Source organism: Boleophthalmus pectinirostris, unplaced genomic scaffold (assembly GCF_026225935.1).
Source record: "Boleophthalmus pectinirostris isolate CB_2022bp ecotype Guang Dong unplaced genomic scaffold, ASM2622593v1 HiC_scaffold_1, whole genome shotgun sequence".
NCBI lineage: Eukaryota > Metazoa > Chordata > Actinopteri > Gobiiformes > Gobiidae > Boleophthalmus > Boleophthalmus pectinirostris.
In genome coordinates, this window is record NW_026570970.1 from 27,369,508 (window position 1) to 27,387,274 (window position 17,767).

General features: G+C 38.2%; 1 protein-coding gene across 1 annotated transcript in view; it reads right to left on the minus strand.

Annotated features, from left to right (window-relative positions):
- The window catches only part of lrp1bb (low density lipoprotein receptor-related protein 1Bb), a 378,766-nt gene extending 362,448 nt beyond the window's left edge, over positions 1-16,318 (minus strand). Inside the window, exon 1 of the mRNA XM_055149901.1 lies at positions 16,144-16,318. Coding sequence (XP_055005876.1) covers positions 16,144-16,318 — 175 coding nt within the window. The remainder of the gene's footprint in view (positions 1-16,143) is intronic.
- Between the last annotated feature and the right edge of the window lie 1,449 nt (positions 16,319-17,767).

Below are 17,767 nucleotides of genomic sequence, written 5' to 3' on the forward strand. Positions count from 1 at the left end.
ACAGGTTGCACTTTTGGGGCATCAGCTCCTAAAACTCTGTTTATCTCACTTTACACGCAAACGCCAAACCGTAGTTTTCCAGAATCTCCACTCTAGCTGGAGTTTTTAGAAAGATTTGTTTTCAGAGGCGAATTCACCATTTGCATGTAAACATGGGTACAAACAAAGGGAAATGGCTCAGTTTTTAAAAATACCCATGTACATGTAAACGGGGCCTGAGCTACTATCACCTCGCTGAGTACTCAATGCTGAACCTAAATGCTAATGCTATACAAAATATGTAGTAATCATTAATAGAAGCGTTAATCAGTAGCTCTCAAACTTTTCATTTAAGCACCACTTTAATAAATATTTTGCTTCGCAAGTGTCACTCAGTCTAAATTCTTACTCAAAGCAAGGCTAAACCAGAACTAAACCTGGACTAAAGAATGCCTAACATGAGATTAATTCAGATCTAAACATTATGAGGTGTTGATCACATTCATCTGCCTTGCCTGCATACAATTTGCTTTAAGGACAGGACAAAAATCAGAACCAAAAAAGTGTAAAAACCAAACAAAAAACAAACCAAAGTAGTCTACACTTTAACCATCACCATTAAACTGTCATGTTACTTCCAAACCATCTCTTCTGTCTCGGTGCTGCAGTTCGTATTCAGCCTCTCAGTCGGACTCTGATAAGCTCTGCAGACGAACAGAGGACATTAGAGCAGTGCAAGATGGGATGCGTGCCCCCCTCCCGCTGCAGAGGGGAACCAGAGCTTGCCCCCCCTGAGAGCGCTGTCTTTGAACACTTCCCCTCCCTCGCCCTGGGACCCGCAGATCAACATCAGCTGTGATTGGGTCAGGTCGAGTTATAGTCATGAAACACAAGGCTCATGGAACAGGTTTCTGAAGTTGCGCACTGACCCTTCTCAATGAGAGTCCCCAGGAGGTACAATTCAATCAGAGGATCCACTGGCCTCTGTGTGTGTGTGTGTGCGTGTGTGTGTGTCCAGTAGATGCACAAAGCTCTCCTCATGGCAGCTCTACACACAAGCCAAAAGTCCATCCAAGCCTTCCTCGAGGATTCACACAGGGTTTAAGGCCTGAGACACTTCAAGCTGCATTGGTTTAGCAAGAGGGACTTTGAACAGACAGTACAGAACAGAAGGCTCTCATTGTATGTAATAGCTTTGAAGCCTTGTTTTATTCTATAACCTACTTGTACAAGATTCTGTTTCATTCTAGTATCATTATTTTTACAGATACATTGTAGTGTTCTGGTGTAAGGAAATATGACAAATTTCTTCTGGTTGTGTTTGGTTGTGTATAATCTGAACACAAGAGGTGCTGTGGGCCGTAACCCACCCCAAAACAAGCCCAAAACAATAGCAGTCTCAATTCAGCAGAGCCAGTCTCTCAACTGACCTGTCACTCAAATGAACCTGGATGTCAGCTTGTCGTCATAGCAACCATTTCTCACATACAAAAGCAAGACAACAAACAACAACACACATAAACAGATACAGAAACAACACAAGGTCTCAACCCTGAACTTAACATAAAATATCAGTTCATTATTCTATACATCCCTCACTTTATCCTCAATTATATTCAAGACTGTTGTGATATTCTTCTTGGATTTACAGATGCACTATGTAACTTTTTTTTGGAGAGAGATGGTATTGCTTTGCCTATGTTCCAGATTATGGCATTAGACTTTTTATTTCTATGAACACACCAGGCCAAGTTACAGGTCTGTAGAGAGCCAAGCCTGCTCACAAGACAATAGCATTTTTTGTTTTTTGTTTTGGTTTTATTTTTAAATTATACTAAAATAGTAGCCTGATTCGTCAACCGGTTTTACTTCGTTTCACTTCGTATAAATCGTCTGACCTTAGATTTAGTTCGCTCGACGGTAGGCAGGTACTTTTTATCATTTAACCAATCGCTGGTATTTGGTCGTGACGTATGTAATGCACCACTAACGGGGCAAACTGGTATATTAAGCTTGCTCTTCCGGGGGTTTTGCGAAACGTTTCTTGTATTTTGATTCCTGACCTAGTTGCTGGAGAGAAATTAAATTGAACGGAGGCACTAGGTGGCACCAGCCTGATTACTAAAGTATCCCCATTTAGGACAAAAAAGTGTTCTAATCTTAACAATATTCTGTTGAATTTGAGAGAAATTTAAGAGAACTTGGTATAAGTGTAAGTATTAACCATTATATAGAATATCAAAATGTATTTTCATATTTTCATTTTCAGACAAAAATCAGCAAATCATCCAAATAAACACTATTCAAAAATGTTGCATTGTTTGAAGCACAGCAATGAAGCAGTTTTGTAGCACAAGTGTTAATGGACTGGGGAGGAGAGCCGAGTTCACCTCTGATATACAAATAAAATAGACAACAACTACACAGTATTTAGAAAGTTTATTTCATCCTCGCATAACCCCTATAATTCAAGCAGCACTGAGCATAAACTAATGTCATTATCTGTATTAAGAGCAGTCTCTCAGCATCACACCTCACGAGTTTGCCTTTTCTATTATTTACACAAGCAGAATTACACTTGCTACACACTGGTCCTTGGCTAAGATATGGTTTATAGTGTGGTAAAGCCAAGTTATTGATCAGGATTGTATAAATGCATAGAGAAGACATAATCATTTGGCATTTGTAGGAAAGGAGAGATCAATATAACAGTAAATCTAATACAACCGATGTCAAAGGGCAAAACAGCTGCCAATAAAACTTACAATGTACTCATTTTATTTATAAAGTCTGACATGAATGTTGCTGGATATTTATGCTGAAATTCTAACTTAAAGTCCTATATTACGCAAAAAGACTCTTGTGAGATTTAAGCTATTTTAAAATGCAGCTACCGTTTATCTTTTGTTAAGTAGAGATTGGGAAACTGAAGGGTGAAAATTATCCAAATGATTATAGTGAAGGAGTGTTTTTCCATTTGAGGGAAGAACTCAGCCTAAATATGCAAGGTTTGCATGTTAAACATGTGTGAATGAAATAAAATAAAACACAACTCTGGGTCTGTTTGTGATCAGAAAATAACATAATATGGGCCCTTTAAGATTTCAATATGTATTCATAATTTGGTAGAAGGAATATAAATTATTTGCTGTAACATATGAACCGTACTGAATAATGTAGGCTATGCAGAGACAGAAGTGCATTAAAATTCTCTGTCTCCATGGTTACAAGCAAGAGATGCTACCAGGCCATGTTACAGGTCAGATCGGCTCACAAGTAACAACAGGTTTTGCCAAAGTTTTCACAAAATATTTTTGAGCATGAAAAAAACTGTCACTGAATAAATTTAAAAAACTGTTAATTGTTCATTGCCAGTGCCATACTGTGTGACATTCCAGGAAAAGAAAGAATTAATGCTTTGCAGTGACATCATGCTGGGGGTGTTTTACATGTACAAACTTTCATGGTCCTATTTAAGAGTTTGATTTTCAACAAAAATGTGACAGTCTGATCTGAAAAAACTCTTGGCTCATATAATGACTGTAATGTTATTTAAGAGGGATTTGTTTAGCACTATCAGCCTGGCTCTAATTCCAATTTAACAAGCTCTTTCGGGTCAGACTGTGTTAAAGTAAAGCTCAGATTAAACTCTAACAAGCCTCAGATGGAGCAGTGCCTACAGTTAGCATCACATCCTCAGGGAACGTTGAAGACATCAGCTGCAAAGTATCAATATTCCCAAAAAACTAAAATGTGGTAGTGGATTTCCAATGAGAAAAGTCAGTGCACTTTTATAAATCACTATAGCACATAGTCAAATATATCACTGTAAACCTGAACATTCAAAGTAATTAAATAGATTGTGTATACTCAAAGTTTAGAAATAGTCCTAATAACTTAATTATGTGAAGTTGCTGTAACATGTTGTTCTTTTTGAGTAATTTTAACTAATATTTTTTGATTAAAAGGGAACTATTGTGGTTATAAGTGAGCGTAACTTAAAAACATAGATGAGGAACAACTTAGTAGTAGTTTAAAAATAATATGTAATGTGTGTATAATGTATTATGAGTATGCAATCATGTATAATGTATGTATGCATTATTAAACTATATACAGATTATATAATATTAATTAGACTAGTAAAACCCCCGACTTTCACATGGGAGACCTGGGTTCAAATGCCCCTTCTACAGTGTGTATGTGTGTATACTATGATGTGTCTATATGTATACTATAATGTGTGTAGATACAGCTGGATATACTGGATTATGTGAACATGAATTACATATAAAACTAAAAATTAAATACATGATTCCAGTGGTTTGAAAACTCTAACTGCAAATATCTGAGTTGAGCAAAATGAGCACTTTTAATTCAGCCGTTATCAAAAGGTACAAGCCATCCAACCTTTTAAGTTCTGGTAGATTGTGACTTTTAAGTTCATCAACTTAAAATAAATGAGGTGATCGATTGCCTCAATTATTTTAAGTTCTGGTAAGTTATTTGGGTTTGCAGTGTAGTATGTGTATAGCTTTCCAGTCATTTTCTCACTGCACAAATGTTACAAAGCTATCCATGGTTACTTTTACTTTTTCATGACCAGATCACCCCTGTCCTGTACTCCTTGCACTGGCTCCCTGTCCAGTTCAGAATTCATTTTAAAATGTTGATGTTTGTTTTTAATGCAGTCAATGGGCTTCCTACTTATGTGAGATTTTGACCCCTCACCAACCCAGCAGAGCTCTACGATCTGCTGGGCAACATCTGCTGGAGGTCCTCCGGTCCCGGTGCAAACAGTGGGGTGATCGTTCTTTTGCAGTGGCCGGTCCAAAACTCTGTAACTCTTAGCCCAGTGAGTTACGGTCCATCTCTGACCTGCCTTTGTTCAAAGCCAAACTTAAAACCTACTTATTTAGAATGGCTTTTAACACTTAGTGGCCCTGTGACACTTTCTTTATTTTAATGGTGTAATGCGCTTTGTTGACCTATTTGTATGATGTTTATTGTTTTTTTTTTAAAATCTTGTTTTAATGTTGTACAGCACTTTGGTCGGCTTGGGTTGTTGGAAGGTGCTATAGAAAAAAGTTTGATTGATTGATTGATTTTACACCAATTAACTTTCCATTCTTCACTGTGCTAATAATGTCAATGTTAAAACATAGACCGGACAATAAAGAAATACACTAAACACTGACAGTTAGCATTACACCCAAACAAGCTGAAATTCTCACTGATACTTGACCACACCAGCGCACTCACTCACTTCATTGACATAACATCCACACATTCCACAACCCCAGGCGGACCCGAGGAACCCCAGTGTATTTAGCAGTACCGGAGCCTACACAGTGCTCGTCCACCAGCTCACAGTTGGAGCAGAGCCACATAGTTGTAGAGTACTTTTCCTAAAGGCACTGTGCTGTTCCCTGTTCCCTGAATAGCCCTCGTCAGCTGTCCTCTCCCTGGAGATCTGCGCGGGCGGATAGACCCAGGGCTCCACACTCTCCAGGTATCACAAAGCGAGGCCACTACTCTCCTCTGTACTAGTCGCCATTTCTGTCTCTCTCTGCGTCTTCCTTTCGTCTTCTTTGTCTGCTCCTCGTCTTCTCCCTCACTTTTTTAGCAACATGCTCCTCTTTCTCTTTCCTTCTGTCTATCTATGCATCTATCTATCTTCAGCATTTCTAGTGGAGGATCAATAACCTGTTTGTCTTTATGCAAAATGTCCCATAAGTGATCTCCATGACAACAAGAAGCTGACACCACTGAGTCTAAGGCTACGTTCAGACTGCAGGGCTTAATGCTTAATTCGGATTTTTGTTTTTGTGAAATTCGATGTTTTTGTGAGGTCGTTCACATTTCTAGTTAAATGCGACTTGTATGTGAACTACAGTGTGAACATTAAACGGCCCGAAAGTGTCCCGCATGCGCACTGGAGGACACGATGACGTCAGCTGCAGTGAGCGTGCTCTTGTTTACGGAAGTTAGTAGTTCCAAACATGGACGCGAGCATTGAGCACCTGGAGATTTTAAAGTTCCTCTCGTACCGGAGCCAGAACATGTACAATTTACTTGAGGATGATTGAGAAGGAGAAGGACTAGGTTTTTGGCCTTGGCGTTTTGTGGGGCAGTGGCAGCAACGTCCATTGAAAGGAACGTGTGGATGTGGAGACGTAGCCAGGAGTGGTGAGTGGCGATGTGCTTCACTTCAGTGACATGGAGTTCATTAACAATTTTCGCCTACTTCAGCGCAGAATAGTGACGTTTGTGGCTTGTCGATAACGTGCAGGTTGGATGAATGCGCTTTGGCTGTTCAGACTGAAGTCGCATGTCAAAAGATCAGATATTGGTATCAAATTTCAGGAAAACATATCGAAGTGGCCTAGGTCGCATTTGAAAAAAATTTGATCATTAAAAGATCAGATACAGGTCACATAGGGGCCAAAACATCAGATTTGGGTCACTTCAGGCTGCAGTGTGAACGTAGCTTAAGATCACAATAATAGTGCATTTGATTAAAACACTTGTAGTGCCTTTAGCATACATATTTACATACATAATTCACCACTAACTGGAGACATATTAATTACATCTTTACCTATGTTCAGTGTTTAGTTTTTAGGTTTGTGCTCTATATGCAGTATAGTCGCGATCCCTTTAAGACCAGTTGACGTTTGAGGCACGCTGTTCTGTTTACCATTATTAGCCATTTCTTGAGAGTTGTGAGTGCAGTTAATAAAGCGACACACGATTTTTTGTGTTTAAAATGTGAGAAGTTGTCGGCTCCTTTTACGACGCATAACTTCCACACTGGTGACCCCGACGTTTGTTTGCACACTCTTAATATAATAAAGGCAGATCAAATGTCACACTGTGGAATATTCCAGGCAATGATACCCCTGATAGCAGCAGAAAGTTATATAGTGCACCTTTAAACAGATCATCTTGAAATCCAAATGATTCACCTTGAGTGCCTTGAAGGTGGAAAAGCGCTCTGTAAAAATGTGACCATAGCTATGACCCTCATATTTTAATTCTACTCCCAAATGATGCACAAAAATCCCATCGTTTCTCAGTTACGGCCACACTTTTTATTGTCTATACCCATCAGTATTCTTCAGTCCAGTATTTACAGATCTAATTCCTCTTCATAACAATACATAATCCACTGTAATGAGGTGTCATCTATCCCTCAGGTAGATATACATGGTTTTCTGTCTGCAGGCAAAGTAAATAAAAATGAGGCTCACGTTAATAAAAAAAAAAAAAATTGCCTTCTGTAGATCAGTCGACATGTGGAGGCCATAAGGAAGGTTATATACAGTAGTATGTGTTTCATTATAGAAAATGTATCACAAAAGGAATAGTGAGAGTTCATGAATGACAAGGAACGCAATTAAGCTTCTATCTGAACTGAGTAGCCCACAGTGTGAGCAGTCGTGACAGTTTAACATGCATATTTCAGAAAGTGATGAGATGTGGCCTTCCCATCAGCAGTAGTATATGGATAGTGGCAGAGTGGTTAGCAGTACTATGTCGAAGCAACAAGGGTCATACAAAATCATAACTACTAGGGACGTAACAATAACTGAAATATTGAGATATCGTAAGTTCCCACACTAATAATACCGTGGACCATCACAATATATCGAATTACAAGCCTCTTTGCTTAAATTAAGAGTTATGGTGCAGCAATAGTTAAAAAAGACAGAGGGAACTACATAGACCATGATCCTTTGCTCCATTTCGGTGCAGACTAAAAGAAGAAATAACAGTTCTAAGTTCTTAGTTCTTTGGATGAAGTCTTGTCAAGGCAATTTAAGAGGAAAAAGTAGTACATCAACAGTTTTCTCAGCCTACAAAAAATATCGCAATAAATATCGTACAGTGAGAAGTGAATCGTGAAAATATCATACTGAGAGATTTGGATATTGTTACATCCCTAATCACCATATCGTGAGCTCTCCCACAATATTCGTACCATGAGTTTCATACCTTGACGATATTGTATCGGAGACTTCGATATCGTTACACTCCTATATAACTACTGCTATTCATGGGTTTCTGTTTCCTGTTTATTACTATATTTCTGGCAGTTTTTTTGGTATATCTGCTGCTTGTTAGTGTGATCTGCAGCTAGGTATCGAAGGTGCCGACAACTTCACAGCTCTTTGTTGTGATGGCGTTTACTTCTATTGGGCACCACACTGTTCTAAAGCAGAAGCAGCAGATGTTTTCCTTTAATCAAGACGTTTTAGATGAAAATTTTAGTTTAAAATACACAAATTATAACATTATGATCAACAGGCATTATAGATTATAACAATGGCACAACAGGTCTTCTTTAGCAGTTATTTGTTGATGTATAATTTTCCTTCTGTTTAAAATGGTGATTGAAAAGATGTTTTACAAAAAATGTACACAAACTGACCATATATTTAGTTGCCTTTGAATTCCATTGCTGCACTGTAATGTCCTTGAATAGTATAGAATGGGGCCGCAGTAGCCTTCGCAGTGTGGTCTGTAATAGGTCATTATGGAGAGCCTGTGTGTGCTGCTGTTGTTGTTCTTGTCACATACACTGGGCCCTGCATTGATCGGCCCCTCATGGACTCACACATATTTCTCTGCAGCGATGGCAACAGTTATAAGGGACCAAGAAACATGCCAGCAGCTACAAAATGTGTTTTATGTTAAATGTGGCACCAACCTTTTCTCAGACTATCTATTCAAGGGGGTTAGATTCCTGTTATATGCAACATTTTGAAGACTTCTTACAACTTAGACGATATAGTTTTGTCTTTATTCGAAGAGACAATGTGCAATAGCATTAAGCTCATAAAAACTGAGATGTTCTGCTAGTTTCCATGTGCATTCCTTGATTTACATAAAAATATATGTACACAATTACAATTACATTCAGTCAACAATTTGGGTATATCATATTTTCCATGAAGAATATCCAACAGGAAAATACGCAACAGATCAAAATGACCATTTGTATTATTATTAGGACAGGGGTACAACTCTTATTCCGACATACCGCCACTCCGACACCCCAACATTCCATCATTCCATCATTCCGACAACCCTCCATTCTGATACTTTTTGATGCCAACACATTCCAACACATTTTATGTCGTCATTTTGACAGCCTACTCAAAGTTTGGAGTGTCACCTTTTTTGCCTTGTATACGCTGTGTCTATACGACCGTGTTTTTTCGCACATGTCTCTAAACCAGAACTAAAACCAGGACTAAAGCAGGACTAAAGCAGGACTAAAGCAGGACTAAAACCAGATCTAAACCAGGTCTAAACCAGGACTAAAACCAGGTCTAAACCAGGACTAAAGCAGGACTAAAGCAGGACTAAAGCAGGACTAAAACCAGATTTAAACCAGGTGTAAACCAGGACTAAAACCAGGTCTAAACCAGGACTAAAGCAGGACTAAAGCAGGACTAAACCAGGACTAAAACCAGGTATAAACGAGGACTAAAGCAGGACTAAAATCAAGACTAAAACCAGGTCTAAACCAGGACTAAAACCAGATATAAAGCAGGACAAAAGCAGGACTAAAATCAAGACTAAAATCAGGTCTAAACCAGGACTAAAACCAGGTATAAACCAGGAGTAAAGTAGGACTAAAGCAGGACTAAAGCAGGACTAAAATCAAGACTAAAACCATGTCTAAATCAGGATTTAACCAGAATTACACCGCCAGTCCATGAGAATATTGTCCAGGAAATAGCACTGCTGCAGCTTAATAATTACCTTGTGTGTGTCGGAAAGGCAGAATGCTGAAAAAAAAGCTAAAGTGCTGGCGCCACTCCAACCAAGGCCAAAAAAAAAAGGTCAGAGTGGAGTGAGGTTTGATAAAAAATGGAAATGCTGTCACTCCGACACAGACATCTAATTGTCGGAGTGGCAGCATTTCCATTTTTATCAAACGTCTATCAGAAAGGCAGCGTGTAACCATTAGGACCATAACAAACTGTTTTATCCTGGTTGTCTCCATTGCACAATATATACTAGTACTATAGAATGCTGTGAAGTTACATGTGAGCAGCATTATCAAGAATACACCATTAATCGTACTTTAATTTAATTTAATTTAATGCACTATTTCTCTTTTAAACCCATCACCTTTTTATTTAATCTTGCACATACACAAATTTGTATAGCTGTGCCTTCTCTGACAAGTCTTTTGCTATTTTTGCTACTTATTTTGAATTCAGTACTAAGTAATTTATATTTTCTGCTCTTGGTTTTAAGATATAATATTGTAATCCGTGAGCTGTTGTGTCCAAGTAATTTCCCTTGTGGATCAATGAAGTTTGCCCAAGTCTAATTAAATCGCATGAGCTATGATGTAGCAAATAACGTATTCCCCTCATATCGCTTTTACATCAACATCATTACAAAGGATACCATATTTCCATATTAGTCACTTCCTGTCACTATGGCATCTGTACAAACATGCACATCTGGATCCACGGTCCCAGTAAAGCTTCATACAAACACGACTTTGCCAACAGCCAGCACAAGTGAAGTCTTCAAAGTGCTTTTGTGAGCGCTGTCGACATGTGTCTGTGAGCTGTTTTTCCTGTGTTAGCACTGTGGGAACCCCCTTTAACAAGCCATCACTGTTTAGCATACATACATTAGCAGCTGTGAACACGCGGCCAGCTGGTGACTCTAATTATTTCATTTTCACATATGCAACCAGGACGACATCTTTTTCTACTTTTTTTTTTTTTTTTTTACACGTAAAGGTGCATTGTGGAACTTTTCTGCTTGTCTCTGTGGAGATGTGCACTCCTTAAGAATCTCCAAAGTAAAAGCCGATGAAAGGAAATGATGGTGAAAATAATATTAGTTAAGTAAAGTGACTAAAACTGTTTATTAAAAATAGGGTTAAAAAATATCAATATCAATATAAATATCAATATAAGGGGACCCAGCAGTGTGTTTATGCTGCACTACCACATTTGTTTTATTTAAGTAAATTTGTGTCTGTGTGTATGTTTTATAGATTTGTCTTTTGTTTGTTTTTATGTTGATTATTCTATTTTAGGTAGCACTTTACATTAGGGACCACATATTAATAGCTAGTTAATAGTAAAATGCATAATAACTGCTTAATTACATCTTTGTTAGTATTTATAAAGTACTGTCAGTGCATTTTTTGTCTATTTTGCGAGTATCAACCCATTAACTATTTTCTGCCCATTAAAGTAGTAGGGATTGCAATAGATGTTTTGTGCATACATTGAAATCTTAATAAGCATGAATAAGTGTTTGATTAATACCAACTAATAGCTAAGTAACAGCTAATTAGCAATTACTATTAATATGTGGTCCCTAAACTAAAGTGTTACTGTATTTTGTTAAATGTTATATTCTGTTGTCTTTAATAAAAAAAAATTAAAAAAAAAATCTCCATGGAGACTTGCAAGACAAATTACAGGTTCGATTTGTGAAAAGGAAACCCCACTCACAGTAAGAATTCATGTTTTTAAAGATGATTTTGAGCAATAAATAACACTTGTAGTTGAATCAATGCAAGGCAAATTTAATACCATATTGTGGAATATTTAAACCAAATCTTTAAAATCTCCAAGGAGACAAACAGGATGTAGACCCTCTCCAGAGAAGTTACATAATGCACCTTTAAAAATCATTTGCATGTTTTGTGTAACTATAAATTCATTAATGCTTGAGCGTTAAAAAAATGTTTCTCTAGCTTTAGCCAATGGCACAAACATGGAATTACTAAAAGCCTTTTTGTGAATTGCTGAGCTCGGCCTTATGACTAAAATGAATAAATCATCTACAATTTAGATGTTATTTATTAAGAAAAGATTTGTTATGTTTGGGTGACGTCAGTTGCTCGTGTAAGAGGCCTCTGCCCCTGGGCTTGGAGTTGTGCTTATCATGGAAATGCACATCACATCACCATTCAAAATAACAGGACCAAAGTGATCCAAAGAGGTACCAGAGTCAAAGCATGTCTTATGGAACTTTCCTGCCTGTCTCCATGGAGGTGTTATTGCTTTGCCTGGAATATTCTGCAGTATGGCTTTAAATATATGTGACATTTATTAAACTACAGGAATAATCATGCATTCTTACTGTGAGCAGGGCTGCTTCACCACATACAGTTAATGTCATACTGTGGAACATTCCAGGCAAAGCAATTACATATTCATGGATACAAGCAGGTGGCATATCCCCACCTTAACTATCTTTTCATATCTTTCATCTCTTAACATTTGTTTTTGTCTTCCTCTTCTCTAACAAGCATCCCCTTCTCATCATGCCCCTCCTGATATATGACCTTTTGCATGCGAAGACGTTAATAAATATTGCACAGTGTGGTCAATTTATGCACAGATGCCACTGCCAAAACCATAAAGACCCAATTACGGCCAATAACTCACGCTGATGAGGAACCTGCGCTGAATTTTAATATCTCTGTTTGATGGAGCCATTTTTGGAGGTGACGGATTGTGGCAACAGTGACAAGTCCAATGTGATTTACATTAGGGGCTAATTTACACTTAGTCAGATTGATAAAATGTTAACAATCTCTCATGGTGTTATCATCTGTTAATAATACACTGAAAGGATGCTATTAGGCCCACTTGAATGGCATGTTTTTGTGTACTATTTTGTGACATGTACTGACACTACGTATAGGAACACATGATTATCTTTAGTGGTTCCTACTATAGATTCTCACATTTAAAGAACACATTTGTGCTTGAGCCTGATATATAGTTACAATCTACAACACCCATGGATCATTATGTAATACTTTGCACATTTTAAATCACAATATTCATCTAAAATTGCAATATTCGTCTTTATACAAGAAACAAGACCCCTGATTTTTGTGTTAGAAAACTGAGGTACCTTCTATGGATAGCTGCGGATCACACTGGCGAGTAGCAGATTAAAAAAAGACTACACAGCACTGTCAAAACGAAGTAAGCAGTCTTGAAAATTAGTCATTTAAATTTGCTCATACATGAACAAATCAGTTCAAAAAATAACTTTGAGAGAGTAAATGAGAAGAGGAAACAACTGTAACATGACTCTGAAAAGTATAATACAAAATACTACTTTAAAAACAATTATAACCACATGAAAATCATTCAAATATTTCTCAGAACTACTGCACTATGGAGTTCACAATATCAAATGTTGATGTTACGGTTATCATAAGAAGAAGCGATTATGATTTTACAATTATTCACAATTACTGAAATCCTTTACTTTTGTATAGATAGATTATAGACACGCTTTATTTAGGCCTACTTTTTAATTTTAATATTCTGAAATGTATCTTTTTTTTTTTTTTTTTTATATTGTGACCTCTATAGTCACGATTTTCAATTCAAATAATCTTAACATCCCTATTCCCCAGTTTACCCTTGAATGTATATGTAACGTAGCACAAAGCATTATACAGATGTACCAATAACAGCATACTGTGGCTCTGACAGACAGCTCCCGGGTGTGTGCTGACGTGATTTGTTGAGCTCGTCCTTGTGGGAGAAAGAAGGATGAGTCACTATTCAAAGTCTCTAAAAGTTACAACACAGAGATCAGGACATGAAAGATTGATGCACGCGGAGCAGGCCACGTTCAATTGGCTCCAACTTTCTGAGGATGTCCAAACAATTACTGGCTACACATTAAATGTATACTAAATTCTCTTGTCATGTTTTATCTAAGGTTGTAAACTCAATGGCTTTCTCTGTAAACAATACCTGACAGCAAACTTGACAGTGCTGCTTTTTCCCTTAGCATCTCTAAAAATATTGGGGTGTGTTACTGTTTCAATTGACAATATGCACCATATGTTCTAGCTAAAACTAGTATCAGTGCTAGATACTCTTTAAAGTAGGTGTAGATACTGAAACTATTAGACTTTTTTATGATCACTATGGGATTGACACCAGTACTGAGTATTTTAAAGGGCACTCTATATTCTGACCCATGTTATAATGTTGTTTCCTCATCAAAAACACAACTGGAGATGTGTTTTCTTCTTTCTTCAACACACAAACCCTGCAGATTTAGACTGAGTTCTTCCCTCAAACAGAAAACACACACTGTTCAACCTTGTGATGTCATGAGGTAATACAGGTATGTTTTTAAAAGCCACATACCATCACTAGAATAATTTGGATGATTTCAGCCAATCTCTACTAAAGAGATCGCTCGGAATTTTGAACATAGGGCCTCATTTCCTAGTTAGCCAGAATGTTGAAGATGTGTGGAGACACTTTTTTTAAAGAAATTCCATCCAGTCCTTGTATTTGCAGAGATTGCTGGTGCTAGGCTAGTGCATGTCAATGGCCATAGTTAGCCTGCCACTTACCCACTCCAACAAAGCACGCGACGCAAATCCATTATTACGCCAGATTGTTGATGTGAATGTCTATGTCGATAGAATAATGCTTGAAATTAAACTAACCTTGCATCTCATGAATCGTCGCATGTTGAGGGACTATTTTCTCATATATCACTCCGCCGCTGCCAAGCTTTCTATCAAGTACAAATCGCTGCTGCTGCTCAGACATAAATCCTTCAAATGCAATGTTGGTTTTACTTCTAAAATTATTCTATTGACACAGACATTCACATCAACAGTCTGGCGTTATAATTGTTTTGCTTAGGGTGCTTTGTGGAGTGGGTAAGACTGTTTTTAGTGGCAGGATAACTATGGCCATTGACATGCACTAGCCTAGCACCAGCGACCTCTGCAAATATAAGGACTGAATGGAATATTTTAAAAAGTGTCTCCACATGTCTCCAACATTCTGGCTGACTAGGAAATGAGGTCCTATGTCCAAAATTCAAGACTGTCCCTTTAATAAGCAAAAGGTAAGTGGTAGCTGTTAGCATGGAAACTACTGCTTCATGATATCATAAAGTGGAACAGTGCATTTTTAGCTTTGGAGATGTAGACAGACTAATAATAAATGGTCATCTGTCTTTCTGTTTCATATATATTTTCAGTGTTTCAGTCAGTGCAGATTGCCCACTGTCACTTATTTTATTTACTCTATAGTCTCTATAGTAGCGCTGCGGGACAGTTAATTTCTCTCAGTGGATCTGGCAACGTAAACACAGAATAGCGGTGCTCTTCATTTATTGATCAATAGTTTTCAGCACCACTGTCTCCCTGGACCATAACACATAAACATAAAGAACACACAGCCATACAGTACATTCTATTTCAGCGTTGTTGTCTGCTTTGAAGACTCAGTAGGGCCTAAGTCTCTCAAGTATCTGATAGAACTGCCAACAATGGGGGGAAAAAAATGATTTTATGCAATAGCACTACACCTTGGACTTGTAACAATGAAGGTTCTACTGTATAACAACCAGCTGGTAGTGCTAGTTTTTTGAAACGAAAGAATACACATTACAGTCCTGTTTTGTTACCACAGTGGAAAAAAGCAAGCAAACATTTTAGACAATAAATACAGCATAATAGTAGTTTCTTACCATGTGGTCTTATTCTAGTTCTGGCAAAGATTAAGACGATAATAAAACTATTCAGATCAAAGTATATCCAACCTATATGCTTTCCTGTCTCAATTTTTCAACAACCCTAAAGCTTGGTTTAGATTTTAGATTGTACTCTCCAGATAGGAAATCATGTACGTTCTTTGCGTTTGACCCATCCTCCAATACTAGCGTCAAGGGCAGAGGAAAACTTAATCTTGTCTTGCAATAAGGGGCAGGTTTTTGATCGTGAGTGGAGTTTTCAAGCTTATAACCGCTAGCCTCATGAGCTTTATTTGACTGGAGCTGAACAGTATGGGTGACATCAGACTCCCTTACCCCCAAGCTCAGAAAATGCTCATCCCCTTATACATAGATAGCTACTTCTGCCGTTGGTTTGAGAAAAACTGGCCAAGCTTTCTGAAACATTTTTACTAGCTTTTTACTAACATCACTTCTGCTGCTACTTTTTATTACTTGTAGTTTCACTGTGACCTGAGACCTTGATTTGTGATGCAAAAAGTTGTTTGCAATGCAGGTTTATAGATTGTACAGCCTTGATATAAAATAGACAGCCATTAAATGCACAGTGCGTATGAGTATTTTGGTGCATGTATGGTAAATGGATGGCCGACTTACATGTTTGTTGAGATTCGTCGGACGAGTCTGGACAGTCCGGCTCTCCGTCACAGAGCCACTCCTCTGGGACACAGCGAGCTTTGTCCAAGCACTCAAACTCGCCCACGTCACACAAGATGGAGTCTGGATGGAGAGAGGTGAGAGAAAGGAGGGCGGAGGTGAGAATGGATGGCATGATTCTATAGAAAAACATGAGATTTTATGAGTGAATTCAATTTGAAAGTGCTCATGGTATAGTTTTCAAATGGGAAACTATTGGAAGAAGTTGAATTTAGAAAAAATACTTTCATTGTATATATTTTGTATCACTGCTGCTACTACTACTGCTACTATTACTACTACTACTTCTACTGCTACTACAACTACTACCGCTGCTGCTGCTGCTACTACAACTTCTACTACTACAACTACTTTGACTGCTGCTGCTACTACGACTACTACTGCTACGACAACTACGCCGACTATTACTATGACTACGACTACAACAGCTACTGCTGCTGCTACTGCTACTGCTACTACGACTACTATGACTATTACTACTACTACTGCTAATCCTGCTGCTTCTACTGCTACTACCATTACTGTTGCTACTACGACTACAACTACTACTACTGCTACTACTACGATTATGACTGCGACGACTACGACTGGGACGACTACTACAACTACTGCCAATGCTGCTGCTACTATGACTATTACAACTACTACGACAACTACTACGACAACTACTACTACTACTGCTACCACCTTTATAACTACATGTTACTTCATGTTACTTCAAAAGCTATCACTGCTGCTAAAATCATTCCATCCCACTGAGACAATAAAAAAGAAAAATATCAGAATCAAATAAAAAACACAAAAGCATGTGTTTGTTTGTTTTCCCAGCTTCAGTGAGCTCTTTAAATATCCATGGGAGGGAGATGCATGGATGTTAACATATTGACTCATGTTGAGAGTGGATGAATGGCGCTGGTGTAAAAGCATGCGTGTCAGAGGCGATGTTAATGTGTTGGCTGACAATCAATAGAGTCTGTCCTTTTGTTTCTCACATATCTTTAGCAAACCGCGAATCTTCATCACAAGTACAGACCACTCATTTGCACTGCCGAGACCACCTCCCACAGAGAAGCAGTGGCCGCGCTTTGTGAACCTGACAGCCCATCTCCTGCTGAACAAAGACAAGCACTCCTTCCTTTCTCTCTAAACTATTACAAACCACTTCTGATCGGCTCCCTGCTTTGGCGTTGTACTTTTTGATTGTGGGATGTGGGGGCAGTTCAGTGAAAACCCAGTCAACTAAAAAGTCATCATAGCCTTTGGAAAAGCTAGCATCTGTCATAGTGTTGACATGTTTCCTGCCGGTAGCTGTCAGCCTCTCTGCTCCATCATTCTGCCAAATGACACAAGCTTTAGCTCAAAATTTGGCAACAACACGACCTGCTGCTGCTTCTGCTGCATGAACAATGCTGGGCGAACGTTACTGACTAAAAAGTAAATTATTTTATAAGTTTGATTGGCAGACCTGGTCCTGTTGTATTCTCAGATACCACCTCCATTCTACTGTCTATGTTACTGCTGTCTGGTAGTTTTGACCTGAACAAAGGCTAGGTGAGGGGAGGGG